The sequence below is a fragment of the Phacochoerus africanus genome, chromosome 10, assembly GCF_016906955.1.
Source record: "Phacochoerus africanus isolate WHEZ1 chromosome 10, ROS_Pafr_v1, whole genome shotgun sequence".
Taxonomy (NCBI): Eukaryota; Metazoa; Chordata; class Mammalia; order Artiodactyla; family Suidae; genus Phacochoerus; species Phacochoerus africanus.
The window spans coordinates 111,795,157-111,813,264 of record NC_062553.1 but is presented as its reverse complement, the minus strand read 5'-3'; the positions used below and the strand labels follow the sequence as shown (position 1 = coordinate 111,813,264).

At 37.8% G+C, this 18,108-nt stretch overlaps 2 protein-coding genes across 4 annotated transcripts in view; one reads left to right on the top strand and one right to left on the bottom strand.

Annotated features, from left to right (window-relative positions):
* Window positions 1–18,108, bottom strand: part of ELOVL6 (ELOVL fatty acid elongase 6) — a 449,693-nt gene that overhangs the window by 375,380 nt on the left and 56,205 nt on the right. For 2 of the 3 annotated variants that reach the window (XM_047751675.1, XM_047751677.1), the window contains one exon: window positions 7,409–7,502. The exons of the other annotated variant lie outside the window; for it this stretch is intronic. The gene's annotated coding sequence lies outside the window, so the exon portion shown is untranslated. The remainder of the gene's footprint in view (window positions 1–7,408; window positions 7,503–18,108) is intronic. 3 annotated transcript variants of the gene reach the window in all.
* The window catches only part of ENPEP (glutamyl aminopeptidase), a 94,518-nt gene that overhangs the window by 35,399 nt on the left and 41,011 nt on the right, over window positions 1–18,108 (top strand). Inside the window, exons 5-10 of the mRNA XM_047751674.1 lie at window positions 148–302; window positions 742–855; window positions 7,378–7,512; window positions 9,601–9,666; window positions 15,283–15,348; window positions 15,701–15,852. Coding sequence (XP_047607630.1) covers window positions 148–302; window positions 742–855; window positions 7,378–7,512; window positions 9,601–9,666; window positions 15,283–15,348; window positions 15,701–15,852 — 688 coding nt within the window. The remainder of the gene's footprint in view (window positions 1–147; window positions 303–741; window positions 856–7,377; window positions 7,513–9,600; window positions 9,667–15,282; window positions 15,349–15,700; window positions 15,853–18,108) is intronic.

The window sequence follows — 18,108 nt, the reverse complement described above, 5'->3', positions numbered from 1 at the left end:
AGTTTACACAAATAGATTATTGTTTTTCACTCTGAGAAATTATTTTTAGCATTTTAAAAAACATTCATCTAAAGAACTTAATGTGGTAAGAAATGTTATGAACAAATGGAAAGAATGTATTTCTCACTGGACTCTGTTTTTCCATAGATAAAATCGCTATTCCAGATTTTGGCACTGGGGCTATGGAGAACTGGGGACTCATCACTTACAGAGAAACGAACCTGCTTTATGACCCTAATGAATCAGCCTCATCAAACAAGCAGAGGGTGGCCGCTGTGGTTGCCCATGAACTTGTGCATCAGGTACGGACTCTTGGCATGAAGTGAACTTGTTTTAAAAAGTGGCTTAAGACCACAGGAATAACTGAATTTAATTATAACTCAGCAAATAAAAAATAGCCAACCCAGAAAATCCTGCTTTAAAGTCTTTCTTAGTGCTAATAAACATTTTACCATAAAGAAACTTTTAAGACACATTGTTTTGCCTTTAGTAAATACATGAGGTCTTCCTATAACTTTAAATATGCCCAGTAACATAGAAAAAAAAGCAATAAACTAAAGAGAATTTGAAATCATTTAAAAACCAGGAGAAATAAAGTAGGGACTAAATGCTAAGTATGATGCTGGCCACTTCTGTCTCAAGTGACAATATTTACATGAACAAATGAATGTACTGAAATTTTCTAGCCATCTCTAACAAAGGCATGAGATTTAACTCTCTCTTTATTGCTTATAATTTCAGTGGTTTGGAAATATCGTGACCATGGAATGGTGGGAAGACTTGTGGCTAAACGAAGGATTTGCTTCCTTCTTTGAGTTCCTGGGAGTAGACCATGCAGAAAAAGAGTGGCAAATGGTGAGCCCTAAACACAAGTTGCAAATCTCCTCTTTCCTCATGCCAAGCAGATTGAAGACTTTGGATTACTGAAGCCAGCTGGCTCCACTGAACTACACCTTATTCAGAGCCTATGCCCAGGCCCTAGAGAGCAATTCACCACCACAACCTGGGGATGTTGTTGGTATAATCATTCAAGAACATGTGCTAAGGAAGGAAAAATTATCTAGTTTACACAATGCCAATTCTGTGTTCAAGAAAGTATCTGTAGCACTAATCCTTTGAAATATATTTAAGCCTAAATGTATAAATGACTTACTTTATACAAGTTGCTGAAATGATGTGGTAAAGAGATAAGCCATATCCTCAGTGGTTACACCCGGGTTCAAATCCTGAACACATCATTTCTTAGATGCATTACAGGGAGTGTGAACTTGAGCAAGTATCATGTCCTCTATGAGGCAGCGCTCTCCTCTAAGAACATTGATCTCTGTCTTGTAAGCTTAAAGGCTCCCAAAATGTACATGAAATCACTACTAGACTGTGTGTCCCTGAGGGGCCTGGAACGGAAGCTTCCATGAACTCTACAGATATTTTTTTCCCAAAAAGCTGTATCTGTTTCTATTTGTATTTAGATGGTATAAGTATTCTTATCAGTTAGTATATATAAAAACGTGTGTGGGTGTGTGAAAGCAGCATTACAGAAGGTGATGTACTGTATAGACTACTGTCCTCTGCTGGACAGAATAAGAAATGTTAGATGCTTGAAGTCCTTGGAGTTTTCACAACCTGCTTTAAATTGCAAAAAATCCACTCATCTGTAGATAGACATTTAGGTTGTTTCCACGTCTTGGCTATTGTGAATGAACAGTGCTGCAGTGAACATAGGGGTGCATGTATCTTTTTGAATTACAGTTTTTTTCCAAAAATATGCTTAGGAGTGGAATTGCTGGATCATAGGGTAATTCTATTTTTAGTTTTCTGAGGAACCTCCATATTGTTTTAGTACAATGGAATACTACTTAGCCATAAAAAATAATTAAATAATGTCATTAAGAGCAACATGGATGCAACTAGAGATTCTCATACTAAGTGAAGTGAGTCAGAAAGAGAAGTACAAATACCATATGCTATCATTTATATATGGAATCTAAAATATAGCACAAATGAACCTATATACAAAACAGAAACAGGAGTTCTCATCACAGCTCAGCAGAAATGAATATGACTAGTATCCATGAGGATGCAGGTTTGATCCCTGACCTCACTCAGTGGGTTAGGGATCTGGTGCTGCCGTGAGCTGTGGTGTAGATTGCAGATATGGCTTGGATCTAACGTTGCTGTGGCTGTGGTGTAGGCCAGCAGCTGTAGCTCCAATTTGACCCCTAGCCTGGGAACCTCCATATGCCGAGGGTGGGTATAGTGCAGCCCTAAAAAGACAAAAAAAAAAAAAAAACACAAAAAAAACCCCAAAGAAACAGACTCGCAGACATAGAGAACAGACTTGCAGTTGCCAAGGAGGAGCAGGGAGAAAGTGCGATGGCCTGGGGGTTTGGGGTTAGTAGATGCAAACTATTACAACATTTAGAATGGATAAAGAGAGGAGTTCCTGTTGTGGCTCAGCAGGTTAAGAATCCAATGTAGTCTCCATGAAGATGTGTGTTCAATCCTTGGCTTCATTCAGTGGGTTAGGATCCTTTTTTTGGGGGGGGGAGGACTTTTTAGAGCCACAACCATGGCATATGGAAGTTCCCAAGCTACAGGTCAAATAAGAGCTGGCCTACACCACAGCCACATGGGATCTGAGCCATGTCTGCAACCCACACCACAGTTTATGGCAACACCAGATCCTTAACCTACTGCACAAGGCCAGGGATCGAACCTGAATCCTCATGGATACTAGTTGCATTCATTACCACTGAGCCATGACAGGAACTCCAGGATCTAGCATTGCCACAAACTATGGCATAGGTTACAGATGTGCCTCCAATTCGACCCCTAACCCAGTAACTTCCATATGCTGCAGGTGCAGCCATTAAAAAAAAAGAAAAACAGGAGTTCCCGTCGTGGCGCAGTGGTTAACGAATCTGACTAGGAACCATGAGGTTGCGGGTTCGGTCCCTGCCCTTGCTCAGTGGGTTAACGATCCGGCGTTGCCGTGAGCTGTGGTGTAGGTTGCAGACGCGGCTCGGATCCCGCGTTGCTGTGGCTCTGGCGTAGGCCGGTGGCTACAGCTCCGATTGGACCCCTAGTCTGGGAACCTCCATATGCCGCGGGAGCGGCCCAAGAAATAGCAACAACAACAACAACAAAAAAGACAAAAAAAAAAAGAAAAAGAAAAACATAGAATGGATAAATAACAAGGTCCTATAGCACAGGGAACTATATCCAGTCTCCTGAGATAGACCATGATGGAAAAAATATTTTAAAAAAAGAACTTCCATATGCTGCAGGTGTGGCCCTAAAGAACAACAAAACAAAACAAAACAAACCTAAAAATTGAGTTGCTGTATGATTCAGCAATCCCACTCCAGGGCATATATCTAGACAAAACTATAATTCAAAAAGATACATGAACCCCTATGTTCACAGCAACACTATTCACAATAGCCAAGATGTGGAAATAACCTAAATGTCCATCAACAGATAAATGGATAAAGATATGGTGCATATATACAAGGAAATACTACTCAGCCATAGAAAAGAAGGAAGTGATGCCACTTACAGCAATATGGATGGATCATACTGAGTAAAGTGCAGAAAGAGAAAGACAAATACCATTTGATTTCATTTACGTGTGGAATCTAAAATATGGCATGAATGAAACCACCTACAAAACAGAAACAGACTCACAGACATAGAGAAAGGACTTGTGGTTGATGTGGGGTTAGGGCTGCTGGGAGAGGGATAAAGTGGGAGTTTGGGATTAGCAGGTGCAAACTATTATATATAGAATGGATAAACAACAAGATCATGCTGTATAGCACAGGGGACTATATTCAATATTGTGATAAACCATAATGGAAAATAATATAAAATATAAAAAAGAATGTATGTATGTATGTATGTATGTATGTATGTGTGTGTGTATATACGTGTGTGTGTGTGTATATATATATATACACATCGGAATCACTTTGCTTTACAGTGGAAATTGGCACAACATTGCAAATCAACTATACTTCAGTTTATAAAAAAGAGGAGGGGAGAAATGTAGCCGTAGCTGGAAGGGAAAAATCTTAAATAGCAAAAAACTTAATTTGCAACAATTGCTTCTTTAAATTTAATCTATACCATGGTTCTTCAAGGATGGAACTATTGACATTTGGGCCAGATAATCCTTTGTTGTGGGAGTTGTCCTGTGTATAATATTAGCAGCATCCCTGGCCTATATCTACTAGATGTCAGTAATCCTCCATCCCAGTTGTGAAACCACAAATGTCTTCACATATTCTCAGATGTCACTTGGGGGATGAAATTTCCCCTACCTGAGGACCATTCATGTATACTGAAAATTGCCGAATTCATAATTTATTGCAGTTAAACTACCTAAATGAAAATTTATTTTGTCCTTTATTTTCTATAAAGTAACCTTCTTATATCGAGACATACTGTTATGTGAAATAATATGTAATATTTTACATTTCATTTTTAATGTTTCAAAAACACCAGTTAAATATCAGAAGATTCAAATATGCAATTCTTTTTTTTTTTTTTTCTGGTTAAAGGCTTTCATGTTTTGTTTGTTTGTTTGTTTGTTTGTTTGTTTTCCCACTGTACAGCAAGGGGGTCAGGTTATCCTTACATGTATACATTACAACTACATTTTTTTTCCCCCACCCTTTCTTCTGTTGCAACATGAGTATCTAGACAAAGTTCTCAATGCTATTCAGCAGGATCTCCTTGCAAATCTATTCTAAGTTGTGTCTGATAAGCCCAAGCTCCCGATCCCTCCCTCTCCCGTCAGGCAGCCACAAGTCTCTTCTCCAAGTCCATGATTTTCTTTTCTAAGGAGATGTTCATTTGTGCTGGATATTAGATTCCAGTTATAAGTGATATCATATGGTATTTGTCTTTGTCTTTCTGGCTCATTTCACTCAGTATGAGATTCTCTAGTTCCACCCATGTTGCTGCAAATGGCATTATGTCATTCTTTTTTATGGCTGAGTAGTATTCCATTGTGTATATGTACCACTTCTTCCGAATCCAATCCTCTGTCGATGGACATTTGGGTTGTTTCCATGTCCTGGCTATTGTGAATAGTGCTGCAATGAACATGCGGGTGCACGTGTCTCTTTTAAGTAGAGTTTTGTCCGGATAGATGCCCAAGAGTGGGATTGCAGGGTCATATGGAAGTTCTATGTATAGATTTCTAAGGTATCTCCAAACTGTTCTCCATAGTGGCTGTACCAGTTTACATTCCCACCAACAGTGTAGGAGGGTTCCCTTCTCTCCACAGCCCCTCCAGCACTTGTTATTTGTGGATTTATTAATGATGGCCATTCTGACTGGTGTGAAGTGGTATCTCATGGTACTTTTGATTTGCATTTCTCTTATAATCAGTGATGTTGAGCATTTTTTCATGTGTTTGCTGGCCATCTGTATATCTTCTTTGGAGAAATGTCTATTCAGGTCTTTTGCCCATTTTTCCATTGATTGATTGGCTTTTTTGCTGTTGAGTTGTATAAGTTGCTTATATATTCTAGAGATTAAGCCCTTGTCGGTTGCATCCTTTGAAACTATTTTCTCCCATTCTGTAAGTTGTCTTTTTGTTTTCTTTTTGGTTTCCTTTGCTGTGCAAAAGCTTTTCAGTTTGATGAGGTCCCATGGGTTTATTTTTGCTCTAATTTCTATTGCTTTGGGAGACTGACCTGAGAAAATATTCATGATGTTGATGTCAGAGAGTGTTTTGCCTATGTTTTCTTCTGGGATTTTGATGGTGTCCTGTCATATATTTAAGTCTTTCAGCCATTTGGAGTTTATTTTTGTGCATGGTGTGAGGGTGTGTTCTAGTTTCATTGCTTTGCATGCAGCTGTCCAGGTTTCCCAGCAATGCTTGCTGAATAGACTTTCTTTTTCCCATTTTATGTTCTTGCCTCCCTTGTCAAAGACTAATTGACCATAGGTGTCAGGGTTTATTTCTGGGTTCTCTATTCTGTTCCATTGGTCTGTCTGACTGTTTTGATACCAGCAAATATGCAATTCTTAAACAAAATTTAATCATATGATCCAACTCATTTAATTTATTCTCCCTCCATTCATTCACTCTATAGAGGACCCAAAACTGAATAAAACGCATTTCCTGCCCTTATAGAAGTTCCCAATTTAGGGTCTGGTGGTAGAGGGGACAGATAAAAAAAGATACATTGTAAGAAAGTTTGATAAGTACCACAATAGTGGAGCCTCATTTTATAGGTGAAAGATCTGATGTCCAAGAAGGTAATGTAATTTTCCAATGTCACAGAGACAACTGGTAACACAACAAAGACTTGAGTTAAGTAACTTGACATTGAGAAAAAGCTTCTTTCTTCTTACCTAAGCATTTTAGGGGCACAAATATTAAAATCCAAGTCGAAATTATTTTGATTGAGAGTCATCACTTGACAATAGTACCTGGCCTATTATAAGTGTAATTCACAAAATTGGAAAATGTAAACTAATATAGCATGCTTTTGGGGGGAAATATTTTTGATTAAGTAAGACCAATAAAGCTTTTGATTTTTTATTAGTAGTGATTTAATAGAGCTAGATTTCAGAATCTAATTAAGGATCAAAATAATTATAGCAGTAATGTGTTACGTTTTTATACTGTGCCAGGTACTATGTCAAATGCCTGCCCTGCATTAAATCCCCTGCACATTTCTAAAAGGTCACTGCCATCATTGTTCCTATATAACGAGTGAGGGAAACTACTTTAACTTACATGTCTAGGAAGTGGAGAAACTGAGCTTTGAATCTAGGCAGTCTTACTACAGGGCTAGACCTCCCAACCTCTCCATTTTGTTGAGAAAAACTAGGTCTGAAATGAGACAGTAACTAAAGGACAGTAACTAGAAGAACTAGAGCAAAAGCTATTGTTTCCCTCAAATAATTATGAATCATTCAATTTCTAACGATTAGCTGATGGGAAAAGACCCCTAAAACCAAAAAATTTGGGCAAATCAACATACTACCTTATTTAATTCTCAGACAAATCTCTGAGTTGATATCAGCATTCCTATTGCACAGATATGGAAACAGGGCTTGCACATGTCCAAAAGTCACACAGAAGTAGCAGAAACAGAATTTATAGATGCTTGTGTTTTCTTGGCCTGCATACAGGGGTGAAGTCAAAGGAGGTATAAGTAGGAGAAGGGAATTGAATCAGTGTAGACAAATCAGTGCAAAATACGATTAATCTGAACTCTAATGTTTGTTTTAAATAACTTGAGTCATTTTATTTATTTTCCCCAATCTGTACTACGTAAGTGATTATTATGTAAGTGTCATATAAACTAGCATAAAGGAAGTACTACATTTCATTGCTTCATTCTGCCATTTCAGCGTGACCAGATACTACTTGAAGACGTATTACCTGTACAAGAGGACGATTCTTTGATATCTTCACACCCAATTGTAGTCACTGTGTCAACTCCTGCTGAAATAACATCTGTTTTTGATGGGATTTCCTATAGCAAGGTGGGGAAAAAATGACACTATTTTGAACATCTTCCTGTTTAGTGGCTTTTCTCTTAGTAAATGCCTAAAAATGGTAAGAATGGTTAGACTATGCTATTAGGCTTTGGGGAAAAGTGTAGAACTTATTTCAACTGCTGAATATTCAATAGTTGTTAATTTTCAGTGGAACTGATCAATATTGATCACTGTCACAGGATTCTGATTCACATCTTTAAAATTTATCTTTTCACTTCTGTTTATGATGGCTCTCATTCTGATAACTGAACATTTACATTTTAAGTATCTAATTTTAAATTATTTTATTTAAAAAAAAACAATAAATCTTCTTTTTCTGCTATGTGGTCAATGAGAAATGCCCTGTATGTAGACACCTTAGTATAATGCTTCCAGTAACCATTTAAATCCAACTCCATTTGAAGGAATTACTTTCATCCATTTTTATATAAGCTTTGAATATGGCTTTATTAGCATGGCAAACCATTCTTATCTACTAAAAATTTGTGAAAAGTGACCTGGAGATTTATATTACTCATTTTCTCCCACAGCTTTTTCTATAGTTTGTCCTCTAAACATATTCCACATCTGTATGTAACATATTTTAGTCAATTTTCCACCCAGGCTCTCATGATTTACCCACTACATTAAGTTTTTCAAAAGCCACTGCAAACTAATACATTTTGTTGTTCTGGGTGACATCCAAAGTTTTATTTAAGACAAATATTATAATTATTAAAATGAACACTAGATAAAATTGGCTTGAGTGAAAAAGCCTTCTATGTGTTAATATTTTAAATTTATAGCGTCATATTTTTTTTGGCATCCCTCACATATTCTCACATTTTCAGGCCTCTTTTATTCGCTTTTCTTTTTAAATTGCCAATGATTCTTTTCATGTTTCTGTTAAAACGAAAATTTCTAATCCACTTATAGTATATTCTAGTAATTCACACAGAGACATTTCTATTTATTAAATCAGCTTCTTCCTGAGACCTACATATTCCATGTGTTTAAGGTTTTAGGTCAGAAGTAAATACATATTTCTAAGCCTTTGGCCTCTGCTAAGTAAATAATAATAATAATAACTTACATCTTAAAAAATTACAGTAAAAATTGCTCACTTAAATGGGGAAGCAATTTTTTTTGGTCAGTTACTTGAAAATTGATTTTAAAATTTACCAATAATGCATTTTAGAATTAATCTTATAACATATGAAAAGCAAGTAGAGAGCTAAGGAGTTCATCAGATTCTTCAGGCTAGATAAAACCAAATGAGATAAACTACTTTTGAAGAGAAGGATTTTATGTCTAAATTATAAATCTAATCTATATTACACTATTTGACCAGAAATTCCTCAACTATCTACTCCCCTATGTTAATTATAATTTTTTCACAAGTATTGCAATATACTTAAGAAGGAGTCAGAATTTTACCCTGAAATTGCTTTCCTTGTTCATCAAAAATCATGATTTCCGGAGTTCCCGTCGTGGTGCAGTGGTTAACGAATCTGACTAGGAACCATGAGGTTGCGGGTTCGGTCCCTGGCCTTGCTCAGTGGGTTAAGGATCTGGCGTTGCCGTGAGCTGTGGTGTAGGTTGCAGAGGCGGCTCTGATACCGCGTTGCTGTGGCTCTGGCGTAGGCCGGTGGCTGCAGCTCTGATTAGACCCCTAACCTGGGAACCTCCATATGCTGCGGGAGCGGCCCAAAGAAATAGCAAAAAGACCAAAAAAAAAAAAAAAAAATCGTGACTTCCCTAAAACCTTTTCCAGTTTCTCTCTCATTAGGAAAGCCCCATCTACTGGTTCGTGTGGTGAAGTGCAATAATTATTTGAACCTCAAGCTACTGAAATGATAGCTGTTTTATCTATGTCTCCTTGCCTTCTAGTTATTTTAGAAGCATAGATACAGGGGTTGTGCCAAGTGACATTTTCATCCTAAAATTACACAGCAATAACCATATAATTTAGCTGAATCATTTGAAGAAATTATCTCACAAGTACGATTGTGAAATACTAGTCACGATAGTGATCACTGATTGTTTCTTACATATCCTTTATTAGTTTAAGTTGTCATTCTTTTCCATCCCTAGGGAGCTTCCATTCTGAGAATGCTTGAAGACTGGATAACACCAGAGAAATTTCAAAAAGGATGTCAGGTATGATGTATTACTTTTAATGGTATGAAAAGTAAACTATGCTGATATGTGGCTGATGAATGCTAAGCTACCTGATGAATTAAGGACAATTCCCTTTTTACTTTTACTTTCTTTGCTCAGGGATAGATAATATAGCAAAACAGAGAAAGGTGATTTCACATCCAGTTCAGTGCCTACATTGTATCTGTAATTGTCATTTAGCAGAAGTTTCATGGAAAAGTTAAGCAGAGTATTTAGTTGTTTCTGATTCTCTTTACATGTGTATTAGCTCTGTCCATCATAACAAAATACAGTAGACTGGGTGGCCTAAACAAGAGAAATTTATTTTCTCACAGTTACGAAGGCTGAGAAGTCTAAGACCAAGGTGCTGGCAGATTCCATTTTTGGTGAGAGTTCTTTCTGGCTTCAAGGTGACCAGATTTTTGCTGTGTCCTCACATAGCAAAGAGAATCTTGTGGCGCCTCTTACAAGGACACTGGTCCCATCATAAGGCTCTCACCCTCATGATGTCATCTAGACCTAAATACTTCCTAAAGGCCTCATCTCCAAATACTATCACATTGAAGATTAGGGCTTCAAAGCATGAATTTCAGGGGAACACAATTCAATCCATAGCAACATAATATAAAAATTGAAATCCATCCGTAACACTCTTCCCTTACAGTTTTTAAAAGGATTTTTCTGTTGTTATTGGATTTTAGAATGGTTAATATAATAATTCTTATTATGATAAAGTGAATGAATAATATGGCCTATTTCCTTTGGGAAACAGAAATATCAATTTCCTAAAGCATTTCACACATTCCACTTAAGCTTATTCCTCCAGTGGATATTTCAGTTCCATTATTGTTCTTCTAGCAGACCCTAAGTCAATTCTCTCAGGGTTTTATATTATCACCATTGCCACTTTGTGTCCCTGTTACTGTCCTGTCTGCAGGTTGGGTCCGTTGAAGCCTAGAGATGGAATTGTCTTCCTGCTCTTTCTCTTTCATCTCCACCCTCCCTACTGTGACATCCTAGGTAGTCAGGCAGAGCAGTATTGAGTGTGTCCATCCCATAAAATAGAAAACAGGTCACAGCAGCACCCTACTAGTCTTCCCAAAGGGCACTAGTATTTCTTTTGGATGTGGTTGCCCAGGACAGTGGCTGCCTGGACAGGCCTGCCAGGACAATTCCTGCAGCTCTCACTACTGCCATATCTTCCCATATGGCAATTAGTGCTCTCTATCTTACCTTAAAAGGAAATACCTTCTACGCAAAACTTAAATTCCTAGATAACTATTAAAATAATAAATAAAACCAGGATTTAGGAAATAGTCAGGGAGCACATCAGTACATTTTACTCCTTTTGTCCATTAGTGAAATATTCTATGTGGACATTAGGTGGAAAGGGAGAAGCTATGTGCTTGTTCTTATGTGTACAATAGAACATCTCATAAATTTTCCATCAGCTTCAAACTCAAATTTCATATCTTCTCTAACTGTAAACACCTTTAGAGAGGAAATGTGTCTTTTGTATCTTTGCTCACTATTTTTCTTTGCCTTCCACCCCAGTGCCTAGTAGAATGAATTACAGTTAGAAGATCCAAAAAATGCCTGAATGCCTGAATGAATGAATGAGTGAATGAATAGTCTAAAATAAATAATATAGAATATAGAAATATGTAAAGACAATTCCTTTTTAAAAGTATTTTAAAATTTCATTTGCATAGGTTTCATTCAAAATTAAACTGATGAATAACACATTGTTGGACTCTTCAAAATGGACTTCAAATTAAATAATTCTTTACATTAACTTTTCTTGAAAGATACCAAAAGAGTCTTTAAAAGTAAATACGGAGTTCCTATTGTGGCGAAGCGGAAACGAATCCGACTAGTATCCACGAGGATGTGGGTTTATTCCCTGTCCTCCCTCAGTGGGTTAAGGATCCGGCATTGCTGTGAGCTGTGGTGTAGGCCAACAGCTATAGCTCCAATTCGACCCCCAGCCTGGGAACTTCCATGTGCCATGGGTGTGGCCCTAAAAAAAGTAAAAAAAAAGTAAATACCTATTCTAATAACTCAGTAATACTCTCCCATGTTACTTAGCCCAATATCTGTGGTACAATTACTTAAAAATCCAGTCCAGTCTAAAGTTAGTATTCCCAACCATCTTCCTCTACTCTAACTGCAACCACAGATGGCACTAGAAACTGACCGAGAAGGAGTAGATATTAATTTTCATATCATTATAGTACTGTGGAATTAATTTACAAAAAGACATTGAAACACTCATTATTTCCCTTTATTCTTCAACCACTAATATCTGAAAATAATAATATGAGCAATATAGGTCACACTCAGATATCAAACCAACTAGAACATTCATTCACACAGTTGCAGTATCCAAATGTATCCTTCCTTGATTTATCATCATGCTACAATTGCTGCCCTTAAACCCCTCAATATGTGACACTGTGCAAAATCTTTCCCTTGCATATACTAACTCTCTACCAAAAGTGACTCTTTGTTAGCTAACCTGCTGTGGTGCTAACTCAGGGGATGGCCAAGTGTGTTCTCTTTCATGCTTAACCTTAACCCCAAACCCAAGCTCAGACAGCAAAGGAGGTATAGAGTGAAGGGCATTAAGAGTAAAACCATCAACTTGAAAATCTTTCAGGCTGTGCTTGTACATAAAAAAGCATATTAAATAATGGGGCATTGATAACAGTGTATGGTCATGAAATAGAAGCTGGGAAGTATATCCATCCTTTCTGTTTCTCCTAGTGTCAGCAGTATCCCTGATAGGACAGGAATGGCTCAGCGGGAAAATGTCCTTTCCCTTCCTGAGATACTAGTAGTAGGCACATTGTTCCTTTCCTTTTGAGCTCACTGGTATCAACTATGAGGGGCTACTATTGGGGGCATAGTTCATCACGAACTTTTGACTGGGATTATTCAAAGTGAAGAGGAAATTTCTTAATATAGAATATTCAAAAGCACTAATCTGGACAAAATAAAATTAGTTCCTTTTAATATACCATTTATATAAGCCTTAATATAGAATATTCAAAAGCACTAATCTGGACAAAATAAAATTAGTTCCTTTTAATATACCATTTATATAAGCCTTTAGCTCAAGAGAAGCAAGGGACTGCAATTTAAAAAACAAGTAACAATTACAACAAAGGTAACAAAAACCACACAAACCGATCTAGGATTCAGAAGTCTCTTCCCAGTAATCTCAGGCATATTCCTTCATCTCTATAGACACCAGTTTCCTTCACTCCCAAAGTGTGGTAGTGGTATAAAATAGTATTTAAGGTCCCTTCTAGTTCCAAGATTGCATGTTTCTAAGTACAAGACATTGTGAATATACAGAGACATTCCCCTAAATTAATTTTAAGATGATACTATTCACTGGAAATTACTATTAACGGATAGCTATGAACATAATTATTACTATTCCAAGTATCCAATTATTTTATTTAGAAGGAAAGAATGATTTGTGCAAAAACTCTGGAATGAAGTTAGGTAACTTGTATGTAGAAATGTTCACTTCTCCCTTCCTTCGCCTGCCCTCCAGTGGTGGTGCTGAGCAGCGAACCAATCAAAACAATAAACGTGAAGGTGGCATCCCAAACTGGCTGCAACCCTTTCCCAGGTCTCCTGCTAATACTACTTTCTCTCTCTCTGCCTTGAAAAGAAGAGGAATTTAGAAGATAATGTAACTTAGGTACTGCACCTCCTGAAAATTACAGCAAAGTAGAGGGAAAATGATACATGCAAAGTCAATCACTGCTTCTTTCTTTGAAGACTCAAAGCCCACTTAAGAACATTCTATTTCTATCAAAGACTTCCACATTTTAAATGGGACAATGCTGCAGCATAAAAGAGAAGTGATACAGCATGAATTCTGGAAGGTTTCCTGGAGAACCATAACTACTGCCCAATTATAAGAGTAGGAGAAGATGGAATTTTCTCTAGGGATATATAACATTACACCTGAAAATTCATATAGAGAAGGGTTTTATGACCAGAACTGACAAAAGGGTGAGCCTTCTAGTTTAAAATTTAGTATTTTAAAAATATTTGAAGAGAGATTTATCTATTTATTTATTTTTGTCTTTTTGCCATTTCTTGGGCCGTTCCCGCGGCATATGGAGGTTCCAAGGCTAGGGGTCCAATCGGAGCTGTAGCCACCGGCCTACACCAGAGCCACAGCAAATCAGGATCCAAGCCGCGTCTGCAACCTACACTACAGCTCACGGCAATGGCGGATCCTTAACCCACTGAGCAAGGCCAGGGATCGAACCCGCAACCTCATGGTTCCTAGTTGGATTTGTTAATCACTGAGCCATGCCGGGAATTCCGAGATTTATTTTTTAAGGTGACTAATTTCCCCATCATCATTGTCATGATTATTAGTATTCAAGAGGCTATATATTCACAAACAAACAAAATCACTCTTTTTTTTTCTAGTCAAAGATTTTTATTTATTTTTTTTACTCAAATGAATTTATCACATCTGTAGTTGTATAATGATCATGACAATTCAATTTCACAGGATTTCCATCCCATAACCCAAGCACATCCACAAAATCACTTCTACATTTTTAAATAGTTGGGAAAAAAATTTAAAGTTTCATGAAAGAGTTCCCATTGGGGCTCAGTGGAAATGAATCTGACTAATATCCATGAGGGCACGTTTGATCCCTGGCCTCACTCAGTGGGTTAAGGATTCGGCATTGCCATGAGCTGTGGTGTTGGTCGCAGACACGGCTTGCATCTGGCATTGCTGTGGCTGTGACTGGCAGCTACAGCTAGATTCAATCCCTAGCCTGGGAACCTCTATATGCCTCAGGTGCAGCTCTAAAAGACAAAAAAAAAAAAGGGTTTCATGAAGAAAAAGATACCATGACACATGAAAGCTGTATGGTATTGAAATATCAGTGTACAAAAATTATGTTTTATTGGAAGAATGAGCCATGCTCTTTAATTCATATACTGTCTATGGCTGCTTTTGCATTATGGAGGCAGAGCTAAGCAGCCATGACAGTGACTATAGGCCCATAACACTTAAAATCTTTACTATACAGCTCTTTACTGGAAAAGTTTGCTAAGCCTTGGCATAGAACCAGGTTTACTGGTTTTATCGTTACATATAACCTCAATCACTCATGTGTAATGGGTCATCTGAAGGCAGCAGGTGTAGCCAGTAGTGGACAGGTTAACACGGTTAAGTGAGGGTCATAGAATTACTTATCTCTTTTCCTAGTGGATCAAAAATGTTATGGACTTTTGACTATTTGCTGAACATTTAACTGTCCTTTAAAATCTTATATTGCTTGTCCTAAAAAAATTAAACTCTCTTCCTCTCCTGTTCACAATTCCATTAGACTAAAAAAAAAGATCTCATTAATATGAAAAAGTATTCCTTATGCTTTACAAATTATTTATACAGTGTCTTTATAGGTTACAAAATGTTTTACATAGTATATCATTTGATTTTCATTCTAAGTCCACCTGCTATTTAATACATTAGAGTGAAATATGTTGAAGGATTTGGCTCAGGCTCTGGAAGTATGGAAAAAGCAAACACTGACTTCTGAAGTATTTTTTATCTTTCATATACAGGAATACTTGAAAAAATACGAATTTAAGAATGCCAAAACTTCAGATTTTTGGGAAGCTCTTGAAGAGGTAAGGAGTATATCCTCAAATTAAAAAAAATTTTTTTTTATTGCTTTTTAGGACCTGTGGCATATGGAAGTTTACAGGCTAGGGGTCAAATCAGAGCTGCAGCTGCTGGCCTATATCACAGCTTGCAGCAACGCTGGATCCTTAACCCACTGAGTGGGGGCCAAGGATGGAACCTGTATCTTCATGGATACTAGTCTGGTTCACTACCACTGAGCCACGATAGGAACTCCAATACCCTCAAATATTTCTTTGGTTTTTAACAAATAATTTATCAAGCATTTCTTTATCTGATTATTCTATTCATTTACTTCCCCTTATCCATTGATTAATTATTCTCCATTAAAAAAAACAGGCAAGTAATCTACCGGTGAAAGAAGTAATGGACACCTGGACTAATCAGATGGGTTATCCTGTACTTAATGTGGAAGATATGAGGACCATCTCACAGAAACGCTTTCTGTTGGACCCAAGCGCTAATCCTTCTGAGCCACATTCAGTTTTTGGGTAAGGATCTATAATGCATTTCAGGAGAAAAGTAGAAATTTGATGGAAATACTGGCCATTCATTTAGACCATGCTCTTCAGTGCCTGACTCATAAGCACAGTGTCAGAGGTATGCAGAAATGGCTCAGCTGTCTCCAGGTTCCAAATGATGGACTGAGCACATGCCTGCAAGTCCTGTTCTTCCCAGAAATCACTGAATAAATGCACAGAAGAACTAAAGGAAATAAATTCATAAAAGAAAATAGAGAGGAAGGTCTACATGCATCATAGAGTTCTAGAAGAAGAAAAGCAGAGGGAGAAACATAGGCAGAAAAACAAACTGAGGAAGATGTAGCCAGATAAAAAGATACTTGCAGTCAAGGTAGAAACTGATTTCCCCTATCTCTAGACAGGCTCTGGCTCAGGGTCAGCACTCGAGTGGAAGGCAAGAGTGAAAAGTGAGGCTGAGAATAGGGCAATTAATTTGAAGTCTGGACTCAGGACAGTTATGCCAGCCAGACCCCTCCCCCTCCACTTTTTCTTCATTGATTGCCATTCTTTCCTCTGCACAGACCTCTCAGAGGCCTGGAAAAAAACCAAAATCCAGGGGGCCTTTTTTTTTCTGAAGAAATTGACTAAAACAGTAGAGGAGAGCTAAGGATTTCCATTTGGTTGGGACACCCAGAGTAAAGCTTTTCTCCTTATGGCATCTGTAGGAAGGATGGGCTGGAGCTGTCAGCTCCCCTCATACATGCACAGAGCCTCTAGTCAGACTTTCTGTTCAGTGAAGAAGTGTGTTTCAAAATACACCTCCTTTTTCAACAGTGGAAGGGTTCCATACAAGACACCAAGAATAATCAATTCAGTTCTTCTTTCTTAAATATGAATGAATTAGCAAGGATCACAAGACACATGAAAAAAATCTAAAAAGCATAAAAGGTGAAAATCTCACATAAACAGGAGTTCCAGTTGTGACTCGGTGGGTTAAGAACCCAACAAGGTGTCCACGAGGATGCACGTTTGATCCCTGGCTTCGCTTAGTGGGTTGCACATCCAGTGTTGCTGCACACTGCAGTATAGGTCGCAGATGCTCCTCGGATCTAGCATTGCCATGGCTGTGGCACAGGCCTGCAGTTGCAGCTCTGATTCAACCCCTGGCCCAGGAACTTCCATATGCCACAGGTGTGGCCATTAGAAGAAAAAAAAAAAAAATCTCTCGTGAATGAACAAGAAAACTGCCTCTATAAGAAACATAATTGGAATAAAAAATAAATTTATGACATATATTCAGAGATCCCAAAAGCTCTTATATCCACTAACGAAGAGCAGAATGTTTTTGAAAAGACAGACCAAGAATATAAAATAGTTCTGAAAGATTAATTTTTTGGTTGTCAAAAAATTAATAGACCAACTAGAAATAAATTTCATCTTCTCTGAAAATATAAGGCAAATACACATAGAACTGATAAATATGAATGAGAAGACAAACACGGGGAATCTAGCATCCAACAAATAGAAGTCCCTCAAAAACTCAAACAGAGGAGTTCCTGTCGTGGTGCAGGGGAAACAAATCTGACTAGGAACCATGAGGTGGTGGGTTCAATCCCTGGCTTTGCTCAGTGGGTTAAGGATCCGGTGTTGCCATGAGCTGTGGTATAGGTCGAAGATGTGGCTTGGATCCCGAGTTGCTGTGGCTCTGGGTAAGCCGTCGGCTACAGCTCCAATTAGACCCCTAGCCTGGGAACCTGCGGTGCAGCCCTGAAAAAGACAAAAAGACAAAAAAAAAAAATTAGAGAAACTTAAGGGGCAAATTACGTCAAAGAAATAATAAAGGACACAGGATTCTAATTTAAGAGCCCCATTGAGTACATAGTACAAAAAGAAAAAAAATAAAAAACAAAAAACCTAGCTACGGCCTCATGAAATTTCAGAAAACAAGGATCTATGAGTTAGTGTGGCTTAGACCTCTCCACAACAACCCTGAACACGAGAAGAAAATGGAGCAATCATCTAAAATGTAGATACAAAAAAATATTTTACCCTCTAATTCTCTATGCAGTTCTCTAAACCAAATGCAAAAGCACAGTGAAGACATTTTCTGGTAGGCAGCTGCAGAAAATGCTTCTCACACAGCACCTCTTAGAAAGTCATTAAGGTTGCAGGGGAATTTGAGCAGGGAGAGGATAAATATGAATAAATCCAAAAAAGAGGAAGACATGGGATCCAGGAAACAGTGCGTCCAACCTAGGAGAGCCATAAAAGGAAATGTAGACCAAC